Below are 13,115 nucleotides of genomic sequence, written 5' to 3'. Positions count from 1 at the left end.
AAATACGAAAACATGTTATTGTGGGTAAATTATATAAAAGTGCACTGTAACCATAAAGTGGTCCCGTTCAATGATTTACATAAAACCTTAAATCAGAAATGCATTGCGAAGTGGCTTTGCCTTGAAAAAGATGGAGAACATACAGATCCGTCTCCAACTTCACGCATTTATTCATTGTAAGCATTGCCAGGGGCAATCAGGACTACAAACACATTGTGATTTATAATCCATCGTTTTGTTTGTCCTGTACAAAAAATAAAGCAACCCAAATTATATTAATGCAGGTCCATTTGAGGTAAAGTTCAGGAAGGAATAAGTCTGGCACACTATGACTGAAATACTGTCGTTAGAATAAAATACATACATTACAAAATAAAAACTAAAAAATGCGAGTGTTCTTTAAAATTCTGACTCACAGATGAGAGGGACCTAGAAGGATGACTATTGACACCGCAATCTTTTTGTAAAAAAATATCACAAATGTCACATTTGTTTTTTTTATACAAGTGGACATTAAGGATAGGCAGTTAGGTTTTCATATAGTTTTTTGGGAGATGGGTGACAGTGGTCCCCCCCATTTCAAGTTATTAGTAGGTTTTTGTCAGTGTGTTATGTTGATGTATTTCCATCAGTGACTGATGTAGCTCTGCAATGCTTCCAGGATGAACTGAAGGCTGCGCTTGTAAAGAAATGAGTCCTTCTTCTCTGGCTTGCAGATGTTGAGATGATCTACGTCCACCTCGATGAGCTCCCCAATGCCAAGATCTAAAACCAGAGCGGAAGCAAAGTAAGAGATAAAAGAATTAGACTTGTCGCTTTCAAGATCTGCTATTTTTGCCCATTGCATTTAAATTCAAGCTATCACAAATGAAGGCATCTAATTTCACATGTGCATTATTGTAACGTACTTGCTGACTGCGTTGGTACAACCAGTATCTTGATCATGGGACCAATGTTTGTTGGCAGCGTCTCTGCAAAGCTCAGCACCTGGAATTCCTTTTCTTTGGCAATGTTCAGGAAGTTCTCATTGAGGTCGCGCAGTGCCGGTGAGTCTTAAACGCACACGGACAATGACCCACAATTGATATTGCACAATTTCTTTGAAACACAAACAGTGATGGACCTCATAATTCATTTTAAACACTTACCTTTACAGAGTTCTCTGACTTCTACAGAGGGAAAGAGAAGATATCGGACACTGACAGAGTACTCTGCCATGAAGGTGCCACGGTGAGGGACACTATAGAACATAATGCCCTTCGTGTTATTCAACAGCCCGTGCATTTCTGGGTCTTCTGAGGCGTCCAGCAGCATTTTCTTCACAAGCAATCCTGATAGAAAAATCAAGACATGAGAGGACACAAACAGACCATGTGCACGGCTTTTAAAGTGGAAACACATAATCACATGTAGTTCCAGGTGTGACAAAGTCATTTGTTTTTCATATTGTATTCAAGAGATTTGAGTAAAAATCTGAAGGAAATACCTCCCATACTGTGAGCTACCCAGACCACGGGCCTCTCTCCAACTCCTGCAAGTTTTAACTTCTTTAGTAGCTCTCGACTTCTGTAAGCCAAGGACTTCCTGAGGAGACCAAAAAAGTATTCAGTAGTGGATTTATCAAGAGTGCGTTGGAAGTGGGGCACAACAAGTAAAAATAAACATTTATTTCATGAAGAAACGTTAGCTTAATTAGCTTTAAATAATTTAATCAAAATGTTGGATGTCCACTTGTATTATTATTGGCAAGTAACCAAAGTCGCACGCAAAATAGTATACCATTCTATACTTAAACCCCAATGGGCACATTAAGAAACTCCAGATTACTCACCTCTGATTCTCTGCAGGACACTTGGCCATCCAGTCACTGAGGTGACTGTCATACTCCACTGATAGTACTCTCAGATTTGGACAGTCGGCAGCCAACCAGGACTGTCAATAAAAAAGGACATAACACAGTGAACAGTGAGAGATGAGAACTCCACATTTTAATGAAAACAAACAAACAATTGAATTGCCTTAATGGCCAAAAAAAGACCAATGCATGGTGGTTCAAAAGTTTTAATATAAAAATGTAGGACAATAAAAAAAGGACAATTATTTACCTTTGGCCAACATTCTGTGTAGTCCTCCCTGCTTTCTGCTTCCTTCTCCTCCTCCGACAACTCGCGGTCCTTCTGCCTCCAAGTCTTAAAAGCTGCCCCAAGAATCCCATGGATGAAGAGAACGTCTGCTTTAATTGGCTGGCTGGAGAAAAAAAAACACGTTCAAGTGTTGGTTTACACACAAAACAACATTGAAGTATCATTGCTAAAAACCCATGACAACAGAATTAATCGTTTTCATACTTGCTACGTGTTTGTGGGTGGAGGATATAAACGCCGTCTTGGTACTTCTCTTTTACTGTCTCTCTATCCAGGTTGGCCAGAGCGCGAGCGGCATGAGACGCCTGCATGACATGAGGAGACTGCGTCATCTCAGCGAGGGCCGAGATCCAGCCTGAAGGGGAGGTTTGGGTAAGGAAGAAAGGAAAATATTGGATGTATTCAAATATGTTGTTCATGAGAAAGGAGAAATCTTTACTAGGAAGGGCAGCACATTTCCTACACACTCAGTACACCTAGTCAAGATGACCCATAACTCAACCTCTCTATGGAATAACAAGACCAGTTGTACATTTACCAGACTGGGATATGGCCTGGTGAACACTCTCATTGAGCGCCAAGTTTCCTATGATACGAACAATGTTCCTCTGGATCTTTAGAGAGTCTCTGCGGAGCAGATAAACCCTCTGGAGGAGCTGCAGCCCACCGTTGGCAACTATGTGGTCACAGTGGCTCTGGACCTGCAAACCAGAAGTGTTTCAGTACGTTCAGAACATTTAGTCACTGGTGCAGCTATAATGTAGTTTTGTTGAGTTTGTTTTTCTTTGAGGGAAACCCCCGGGTGAATTGGGACACGCAATTCCTACATTTGAACACAGGGTGGCACATTACCATTAAAAGGCATATAGGTAAGTGCCCGCTAAGGAGAACAGGTGTGGATGGGAAAACTGACTGCGTCGCTGTGTTGCGTCAACGAGGGGGTGTCTTATCCTCTGTGGCGTCTGTAACCAAGATATAATGTAATGCAAGGGCATGGGGATTGGTCAATTTATGCTACGGATTAAAAGGATTGTAGTCACACAACGCACTGGACAGAGAATTTGTTTATGGCAGAACTCTCATCCGAACATGTTCGCCCCTACTGGCTTTAAGACAGGGCCTCTAAAGTCTCGTGGCCATCGATATCAACCACTTATAACCGAAGTTAGTCCCTTGAGATCTGTTTCTAGATATGAGCCGAATTAACTGAGGAGGTTGGAGTTGTTTTTTGGGAAAAATATGAAATCAAATCAAATTCAGTGTTATTAATTAGCGTTTTTCTTTAACTATTAGGGGAAGATGAACAGGATTAGCTTTTAACTGCAGTGTTGTGTTTAACCGACAAATAGGATTAATGCAATTAAGGGAATTAGAGACCCCCCCCAACGACTAGATCATGTTTGGATGCTTAATGGCTACAATTACCTTTGAGTGCTGTACGAGTGCCTGTAGACAGAAGGATTCCACCTTCTCAGAGGGAACAGAGGTGAGGCTCTGGGCGTATGGCAGCCCATTACCTCCAAAACACCACAGACCACCCTGGAATACGGGAGAGCATATGTATTAGTATGAGGATTTGAATTTCAGCCCTTTTAAACAAAAGCTGCTGGTTCATGTGCTAGTAAGTCAGTCTCCAAAATAAGTGTATTTGTGAGTCCATCATTCCATCTCGATTACCCGTTGAGCTGCCAAGGACTGGGTGCTCTCTCGGAGGGCCAGCGAAGTGAAGTACTGAACACATTTATCCACCTCAGACTGAGGCAGAGAGGCCAGCAGCTGCCTAAGTCCGTCCTCTGCCGACAAACACTGAAGTAGAAACATCTCATATACATATGCAATCGATTGATAGTGTTGAATAGTTAGTCGGGTCCTACATAATCGACCAATCTACAGAGATACTTACATCCCCTAGGGCGGGCAGTGCAGGTGAGCGCAGGAAGAATCGAAGGTCTACTTGAGGAATCCGGGCCAGGCCCACTGCTGTTCGCTGGTCTATCACCTGGGCGGCTGTCTGGTATTGGTAGTCTGCGTCGTTGACAACAGGTGTGAACTGATCCCTCAGGTTTCCACTGAAGCTGAATTGCTGATCAACAATTTGAGTATTTTACCGTGCCAGTGGTGATGTTCTGCCAGCTCCTGAACGGCTTGTAGTCTGATGGCTTTATCAGCCGACATTGTCCTCTTCAACAAGACCCATAAGGCCACTTCATGTGGGTCTGCATCAACATGGCTGAAGTGCTCTACGACATATGAGTAGAAAGCGCACTGACCAGCTGAACATTCCCAGAGTACGGATGGGTACGGGGTAAACGAACATCGCTAAACTGTACTGTGAAATTCGCATTCACACCGTATCTACCAGGACTAATACCATTATCTACACCACCACTTTCAGATTATTTCACGGCTAAAAGGTTACACACCTTGTGGTTTCACAACTTGTGTCATCAACTTGGCAGCTTTTCATTTTCAAGAAGTAAAAATGTATTAAATATTTTATGGGAAATATAATTTCATGAAAAATGTTTTTATGATTCAAAAGAATCAGAATTTACATGAACAAAAGTCAAGACGGATCAATCCAGAGGCAATATAAAAAATCAAAGAAGACAACAGACCATGTATATTGCAACTAATCGCCAAATATGCACATTATTGCACAGACTATGTGACAAAAACAGGATGTGCATGTTCAAAGCAGGTGTTTCCTTTATCCCTAATCTGCACACCCCACATAGAAATGAGTCGTAGCTTTATGAAACTACATATCTGTTCTTCTAATAGAAGCAGCTTCTGCTTTCTAATCCTGGAAACATGAGGGGCATTAGTATGGTCTCAAACAATGAAATGGAATATATAATGGCAACTTTGGTGTCTTACCGTCTAGTGATTGCAGCAAAACCCTAGATGATACTTCCATGAACCGCCTTGCTGCTTTATGAAGTTCCCTCCTTGCTTTGTGTGTAAGACCTAGACACAATGTGACAAAAATACTACAATAACTAGGCAATTAGAATTTAAATTCTATATAAGCCCTACCTAACTACTGAAGCTATTTAGTAATTTTTGCCCATTTGTATCTTAGTTCAGGTCAATGGGTAATAGTTTCCATTTAATAAGAGAACCTTGAACAGTGGAAGTGAGATCGGGCTGACCCAAACCTTCTGTCAGGGGAGATAATAGAGGGGAAGGAAAGACTGGAAGCCATGAAAACAGACGTCACTGGGCACCTGGACACGGCAAACTCTGTACAATTTTGTGCTCACAACAACTAAATACAGCCATTCAGCATATTCTATGTTATCTAGCAGCTCGGGGGAAACCCAAAAGCAAAACATCTAAAAACTAAAAAGAAATTTTAAAATGGTATTTTCAGGCTTTATAAGAGATACAAGATTATATCCCAGTGCAGTTGTTAAAAGTGTAGGTGGATGACATTCAGTACCTGTGGCAAGGTTCTCCTTTTCATCGGAGGGAGTGGCCTTCAGATAGATGTAAGACTTGTACTTCTCCTGAAGAATTGCACTGGTGTCAATGGTCACAGCCTTGTTCAAGGCCGCCACTTCGTAGGTGATAAAAAGGCAGCCCCTATAGCGAGGAGATGTATAAGAAGCGGCCCACAGTGAGAGCATTTTTCACACGAGTTCAATCATCAAAGTATGTAAAATGTAAATAATGTAACTTACCCAGAGACCACTGCTCCAGTCACTTTAGCCACCTTTCCTAGATGTCAGCAGAAAAGTGGATGAGGGTTGGAAGATGTGCTCAATAAAGCTCAACGGTAGAATCCAAGTCTTTAAAGGACACCAAGCTGACACCATACGCGGTGTGTCATAATTGCTTACTTAAATGTTTCCACTGGAGCACTTTCCTCACTCCAGGCGGCCCAGCTGTGCTCAGCCTCCGACAGCGGATCAACCGCAGCGCCGCACCGGACATCTTCCACCTGCACGTCCCGTAGTGACGTTAAAGGACACGTTGTTCACTGCACCACTGCAACTTTATACACCCTGGAGTCTAACGTAAGGCCGGCGACACTAATGTTATGTAACGTTAGATCACGATATAACAACGTTAGCCAACTTCAGGTTAAGTAAAATGATGCACATCTAACCTATGAGACGAGGCTCTGTCGACTAAACAACATTTGACCAATTTGGAACAATAAATGACGCCCCGCGTTAATAGTCAACTTCGTTAACTTAAGTAACGTTAACTAACTTAAATAATCAAATCATGTAACTAGCGTTACAGTTCCTCTCGCTAACGTTCGCTAGCATTAGCCGCGGTTAATACGGAGCGACAAGCTAAGGGCGAAGCCTTCTGCGGCTTGTTCCTCGCCTGTCAACCATCTGCTTTCAGCAAATCCACCCGAGTGACACACCACGACGCTGAAGTAAACACGGAACACTCCGGCCAAACGCGTAGTGACCCGTTAGCTAACACGGGCTAACGCTAGCTTGTAGGAAGCGTTTTCTTGCTGCTAGCTAACCGGCTTGGCCGATTAAGCGAACGTTAGTTCGCTGCGTGCGGGTTTTTCCTTATATAATTATTGGCATTACCTTATTCATGGACTAACTTCAGAGGGACTACAGAGTCGCGTCTTCCTTCGGTCTCAGCGGCCGGTGTCTCATGAGCTGCCTGTCCCGCAGATTACGCGTCACCTACCTAACATAACGTTATGTTGTTGTGTGTGTGGTCAACCTGCAAGAAGCACACCTGGGATGAGTCGCTTTCGTTCAGTGCCACATTTACGCACGGCTTACCGGATGAACCTAGCGGGGAAACCCGCAAAGACAATCTGTGCTCAAAGGGGTGAACAAAATAATAAATGCATAAGGACAACTTCGATCCAACCATCATATAACAACCGAATCTGATTATGTTCATAGGGCGCTGAGGTAGTTATATCATTGTCCCTACCAGTAGACAACATCACTATTCAGTATTGTACATTAACATAACAATCTTAAAATGCTGTAAAGACATAGATTGTGCTTTTTAGAAACGTCTCTAAAGTAATCATTTTTCTTTTGATGACCTCTGTATTGATTAGTAATTTTTGGCAGTTGTTCATGTTATTATGATCATTTGTTATTATAAGAAAAGATACGGTTTTGTTTGTGCTGCAGCAAATACTCTAAAGAACTCTAAAGAGTTGTCATGCTTTTCATTCTAGATTTTATTGCATTAATTTAAAGGGAAAGTTCATTAAATTACAATCTAATTTAAACAACAGAACTTTTGTCAACCAAAACTGTGGTTATCTCTCACGCTCAAACATACTCTACTCACAAACACAGACACGTTAAATGACATTGAATACTACGCACCCCCAAATTCCACAGCTCTGGAGAACAACGTGTTAGACAGCAATTCAAAAAATCAAATGAGTTTAAAGTCTGTCTCCATCAAGGCTTTGCAAAGACACATCAATGACAGAGTTTATTAAATGCAAGTTAATACAGAAACTTTGGCCCTTTGGGGCTGACATACACAATCATTCAATTATTTTCATAGATATTATCTCTCTTGCTGCTCTTGCCCTGTCACCAGTATGTATTTGTACGTCTTCATACAGGCAGCTCAAGTGGGATTCTTTCTGTTCATAAACGGTCTGCATAACTGAGGTTTTTTTTATGTTTTGTGTCAGCATTGAAAAAGGAAACAATGCTTACGTCAATACCAGATATATTCCAATGAAACAAAAGGCTTAGTGTTATAGTGGTATAGTGTTGAACAGGGCACGCAGTTTACCTCAATGTCTTTGTTGTCTTCTCTGCTCCACTGGGTCATATAAATCAATACAGATTTATTCCAATGTTATTTGTAGATCCATTTACAACTCAATTAGTTAAGAGTCAACCCGGCGATCACTCCTCTCAGGTGCACGTTTCCTGATATGCTCTAATAATGCTCTCGTAAGCTGGAGGTGGGGGCAGTGTAGCGTGGGAACCCTTCAGGCCGTTGTTCCCCCAAAACGAGTCGGGCCTGGGCGGGGAGGCGGCCGGCCGGGCTGCCGTTCGCGGCGATCCAGCTGACGTGGTCAGCGTCGGCGTACGAGGCAGCGTGGTCTGGCTCCCTTCCTCCGCCTCTCGCGCGATTTGGCTGCACTGCAGCAGCGGGTGGAAGGTGGAGGCACGGAAGCTGGATTTGTGCCCGAGCGGATCGAGGGGATCCGCGGAGGACGTCTGCCGGTGGAAGCTGAAGGCGGCGCTCACCAAACTGTTGTTGCTGCGCCGGTCGTAGCTGCTGTTGCGGTTGAAGCCCGGGCGGCTGCGGGGAGACGTACGTGATGGGCGGGGAGGGCGGCGGGTGATCCTGGCAGAGCCTGCTTTGCGTCGGGACATCCAGGTCAAGATCACGTAAACCACGGCCCCCAAAACCAGGCCCACCGCGATGGACACACAGAAAGCTATGATCAGAGGCACTGGAAAGAAAGAGAGCCATTTCAGAAATCATATTTCATGACTTGTTTAAAGGATCCTTTCCACTGCAGAATGAACTTGTTCACTATAACAATATAAATTGACTTCATCTTTAACAATGGTCTTTTTTATGTTTCGGAAATTGAAGGTATTTCAAAACATATTACAACAAACGTAACTAATAAAAGAAGGCCAAAAGCTTTAAGAAGAAGTTTATTGTAATCTTTCCTCTTTCATGTTTACCAGACCAAGTCTTTACGAGACAGTGAGCTGATTCCATTTCACTTCCCTAAAAAATCCCAGTGCTTCTCTGCCTTGGAAGCAGTAGTGCCCACATAAGTGGGCTTGAGAGAAGAGAGAGAATGCAGCAGCTTAGGCAAATCCTTCAGACTCCTGCCAGCAAAAACAAATCAATTTCCCCTCAATACGGTTGAGTTAAAGACGGAAGCTATGTTTCTACCAGTCCATGTTTCCACAGGCTTTCTTTAGCGAAAAGGGAAAGAAGACACTGGTCAAAAGTCATCTGGAAAAATCATTTAGGGAAACCGAGGAGAAAAGAACTAAGAAAACATGTCTGGACCTTATGGATTGGGATTGAGTTGCAAAAGTTTATACGAAGTAATCTGCGAGTATTCATGCCCACGTATTTCATCTGTTTTAAAGTTGATCAAAGCTGACATTCTTGTAAGAACAACAGCGGCAATCACAGAGACCACATGAAAATAGACCTGCTAAAAGCGAAGGGAAGTTGGAAATAACTCACCCGCATCAAAAGACCCAAGTATTTCCAGAAAGAGATTTGTGTTGTTCTCGGCCATGACTTCAAGGAGAAGAAGAGCGACTGACCCTCAGTTCAGTCTGTCTTCTCCCTTTTCTTCTCCTTCTGCCGCTTCTTGTCTGTCTCGCTTTACTTTTCCTGTCTTTCTCCCTCCTCTCTCTCCCGTTCTCTCACTTTTCCCCTCTCCAGTCCCCTTGTCCACTTTCTCTGTCAGTATGTCTGAGCCCTGAGGCACACAGGACTGGCGGCCCACTCTGGCGGCCGTCTTGTTTATGGAAGCGGAAAGCTACACTGTCACATTTCCTGCTTTCCTGCTTGAAATTAGCAACAGGAGTGGCTTATCTATCCAGGACAGAGATCCTGGAGGTGGGGTGACGGGGTGTTGCTGTAATCACTTCCTCTCCCATCATTTCCTTCAGGTTGATGAATGTGAAATGGTATCACCGGAGTACTGAAAGACTACAGCTTTCACCACTACTATTTCTGCTCCTTTCAGAAATGCTAAATGTTTCAATCTCGCTCATATTCTTTCCATCCACCACAGAGCCCACAGGAAACAGTTTAGCACAAGATGCATTGGCAGTTACAGGCCGGACTCGGGTGTTGGAACACAAAACCTCAGCTGAGAATACTGTAAGCGCTTTTAATGCTCAGTTAATGATGGCCTGGTGTGTTGTTTTGAACAGGCTGTGTGGATATCTGCCTGTTCTCACTTCCAGCGTCTCGGTTAGGAACCCCAGTCTTTCCACAGTGTCTGCCATGTCAGCGGGACCTGCATTGGACGTCTGGTCCTTTCTCAGTTGGAAAGATCCAGTAAAAACATGTTTGGTTTGATAAGATGGAAAAGCAGCTCGGCTACTCTTTCAATGCACCAACATTTCTGCATTTTAACTGTCATGTGACGGTGAATGAAAAGGGAAGCTCATCCCGTTGCTCATTCTTGATCCTGCAGTAAGCATTGTGTTAATCCCTCCAAGCCAAATCTGCAAGGTCATCAGTATAGTCCGAAGGAAGGATGCGAGTAGTCGTGTTGGTATGCATCTAATGTAGACCAACCCCATTTGTTCCATCAGCTTTGGACACGGACATAATTCCCCTTAAATCCAACCTCAACATTTCTCAACTTTCCTTGTTATTCCTGTCCAGTGATATGAAAAGATCTTCTGACAAATGTATTATGCTAAGAAGTTGACAACCTGCAGCGTTCTCACTGTAAAATGGAGTGAAAATAACCCGACCAAAGCCTGAACTTCCTTTAATTGTTGCCTAAATACCGAGCAAACACCCATAACACTTAGTGAATAATAGTATGTGTGGCCACTGGCCTTTGTGTTCTGTTAGAGAGGAACTACAATGGAATGGCTCATAGGTGGGGGACACATTCTTTAAACCTTTTGCCTTGAGTTCATAACCTTATTAAAATGTCATGGGACAGAGTGGTGGGAAATAGTGCGCACACCGTAATATTTAACATTAAAAAATATATAATTATAAGTATTCTTCTAAGGTCTTCAAGCACGTAGCCAACAACGACGGATAAATTATTGTTGTGGTTAAGGAAAAATACAGAACTGTTAGGAGTTTCTATTTGTAAATGAGTAAAATCAACATCTCATTAATCTCCTCAACATTAGCTTTTATTAATGTGCCCCTCTGTGACAGCCCTTACTGACCACTGTGGTCAGTATTATTCTGACTTAGAGAAACAGCAAGGGACAGAAAGTCTCTGCTATGGTGTCTTTCTGTCCCCTCTATGAACAGTAGATGGCGTAATACTCCAGGATAACTTCACAGCATGTCTCATCATGTGTCCTGAAAGCCGCAGAGAGACTATCCAACATGCAGAACCAACCAGCCGGTTTTAGTCCAAAGGTTGGCAAATCAACCATTTTTCTTTTTAATAAAGAAACATATATATAAGTGACATCTATTTTTTAACATGCAACACCACTTAAATTAAAAAGATTTGTTTTTTTAAGGAAACATTGATAGTGGATAAAATGTCTTTTTAAGTGAGTTTTTCAGTACATGTTTAGTCAACGAACAGGATTTCTCTCTTGCATAATGTTGCTTTTGACATTCAGGTTAGCACGAAACTTTCTAATGAGATTTGAGAAAACGGCTGACTATGCATGGAAGAGATTACCACACTGGCGGTCTCGGTCCCGGCTCTCTGCCCGTGCTTTGAGATAAGAAAACGGGTATTAATGGGAACGGGGACGGTTGCTATAGGAAGATTTCCTATTGACCCACGTGCTTTGTCTCCACTCTCTGCAGCAGCAATGCCTGCTGCCTGTTCTGCTGAATCCGTTCGGTCCTGCAGGGCTCCGGGCGGCAGAGGTCACCCTCACCAGAGCTGCGTAAAAATGTGGGAATCAGCAGTCCGTCTGTGCTGCAGAGGAGCCAGCATGTATCACAGGGCTGGCAAGTCGGAACATCTGAATATGACACCTGAACAACAAAATGGTTGGATTTGTATTTATTGTGATGCATTGCTGATTTAGTTGTTACTGTGTGGGTTGAGCTTAAACTACCAAGATAGTTGATTTGCTCCTGGTTTTCATATGATACTAGCAATTGGGTAAACATGTCATTTGAATGAATTATTATATTTTTGGTCCTCTATATGGCATATTTTGTCCATAACGTAACCTCCCACCCCACATCCCCCTTCACCTGCTCTAATGCCAGCATCTTATTAACATAAAGCCATTCCATAAATTAATCCTCGAAGCAGCTTGCACTGCGACGTCATCACAACAGATTGAATCAACATGCCCGGCAACATTTTATCTGCGCCATTCATTGACCAGATTGAGCAGATGATCTGAAATCAATAATAATTTATCAGCTTCTATGCCCACTCCTCTCTGTCTCTCAGTCTGCTGACCGAGGCTGTGGCCAAAGCGGTGTAGGTGCCCTTTAGGCCGCTCTGAGAGCTTCCTCTTTCTATGATGATGAAAGGACTCGTCTAATGGGATTACACATCGTGATCAGTGCTCGGAGGCGAGTGTTTCATCACACCTCCCTCCTGCCTTTCAGAGAGTGGCATTGATCAGCCGTGCGTTGGCAAATGGCGGATACAGAGTTTTGTGGAGACGTTTTATCGGCTGCGGTGTGTTTTGATCGATTTGATGTCTTTCTTTCCACCTCCACGTGTCACACTTTATTTTAGAAGGAAAATGCACTCGCCTAATATGCTCCTTAGTTTTCAGACAGGTTGTTGAAATGGAAGACAGCAATGATGTCATGAGATGAATCGAAAAATACAGCAATTCATAGTAAATCAAGAAGAGACATTTCTAAAATTCAAATCAAATCAAATCAAACTATTTACTGTTGATGCAATATTTAAAATATCCCACAAAAATGAGTCCCTCTGTTATTTTTAGCAACCCTTGAAAGGGTCACCTGATCATAAATTCCGATTTAGTCACAAGAAAATTACAATGACATTTCCAGTTTACGATGGATTCATCCTTTAACATAGTCAGTATAACTGCTTCATTTAAATGAGCATCCGGTAAGACATGTGTTGTTGTCTTCAAGGCGAAGTTTGCCGCAGCTCCCACAGTTGTGGACATAACACACATCTTACAGTGGCCCCGTTGCTTCCTTTCCTGCCATTGGTCCTAAAGCGAGAAGGAAAAGCCATCCCTTCTGATTGGACAGAAGGTGGCAGTGTAAGCAGACCAGGAAGCTGTCTTGTCTGCAGAAGTAAAAAGGCTCATGCATACTGTATGTGATTGCTGGCTTGCATATACA

The 13,115-nt window shown here is 42.9% G+C and overlaps 2 protein-coding genes across 2 annotated transcripts; both read right to left on the bottom strand.

Moving 5' to 3' along the window:
* Window positions 1–152: 152 nt before the first annotated feature.
* On the bottom strand, window positions 153–6,886 carry serac1 (serine active site containing 1). The gene is made up of 17 exons (XM_037449023.2): window positions 6,707–6,886; window positions 5,990–6,090; window positions 5,831–5,867; window positions 5,590–5,732; window positions 5,025–5,114; window positions 4,253–4,384; window positions 4,048–4,169; window positions 3,822–3,950; window positions 3,570–3,683; window positions 2,683–2,845; window positions 2,349–2,499; window positions 2,106–2,247; window positions 1,832–1,932; window positions 1,487–1,584; window positions 1,149–1,331; window positions 909–1,052; window positions 153–765 (listed from the first exon to the last, which is right to left on the bottom strand). Exons 2-17 carry the CDS (start codon window positions 6,081–6,083, stop codon window positions 629–631), a joined length of 1,980 nt encoding a protein of 659 aa, XP_037304920.1. The 5' UTR covers window positions 6,084–6,090; window positions 6,707–6,886; the 3' UTR covers window positions 153–628.
* A 387-nt stretch (window positions 6,887–7,273) lies between these two features.
* Window positions 7,274–9,644, bottom strand: myct1a (myc target 1a). Its single transcript, XM_037449026.2, has 2 exons — window positions 9,336–9,644; window positions 7,274–8,574 (listed from the first exon to the last, which is right to left on the bottom strand). Exons 1-2 carry the CDS (start codon window positions 9,388–9,390, stop codon window positions 8,027–8,029), a joined length of 603 nt encoding a protein of 200 aa, XP_037304923.1. The 5' UTR covers window positions 9,391–9,644; the 3' UTR covers window positions 7,274–8,026.
* Between the last annotated feature and the right edge of the window lie 3,471 nt (window positions 9,645–13,115).

This window comes from Pungitius pungitius, chromosome 20 (genome assembly GCF_949316345.1).
Source record: "Pungitius pungitius chromosome 20, fPunPun2.1, whole genome shotgun sequence".
NCBI classification, from domain to species: Eukaryota; Metazoa; Chordata; class Actinopteri; order Perciformes; family Gasterosteidae; genus Pungitius; species Pungitius pungitius.
Note: the sequence above shows the minus strand (reverse complement) of the source record. Positions and strands in the feature narration are given on the sequence as shown.

What these genes read in the sequence shown, in the direction of transcription:
- serac1 (XM_037449023.2), bottom strand. Translation starts at nt 6,083, where the DNA reads ATGTCCGGTGCGGCGCTGCGGTTGATCCGCTGTCGGAGGCTGAGCACA. An exon ending in AGAACATCACCACTGGCACG is followed by an intron (nt 4,170 to 4,252) that starts GTAAAATACTCA and finishes TCAACGACGCAG; the next exon opens with ACTACCAATACCAGACAGCC. An exon ending in CACCCACAAACACGTAGCAA is followed by an intron (nt 2,248 to 2,348) that starts GTATGAAAACGA and finishes TTTTTTCTCCAG; the next exon opens with CCAGCCAATTAAAGCAGACG.
- myct1a (XM_037449026.2), bottom strand. Translation starts at nt 9,390, where the DNA reads ATGGCCGAGAACAACACAAATCTCTTTCTGGAAATACTTGGGTCTTTT. An exon ending in ACTTGGGTCTTTTGATGCGG is followed by an intron (nt 8,575 to 9,335) that starts GTGAGTTATTTC and finishes CTTTCTTTCCAG; the next exon opens with TGCCTCTGATCATAGCTTTC.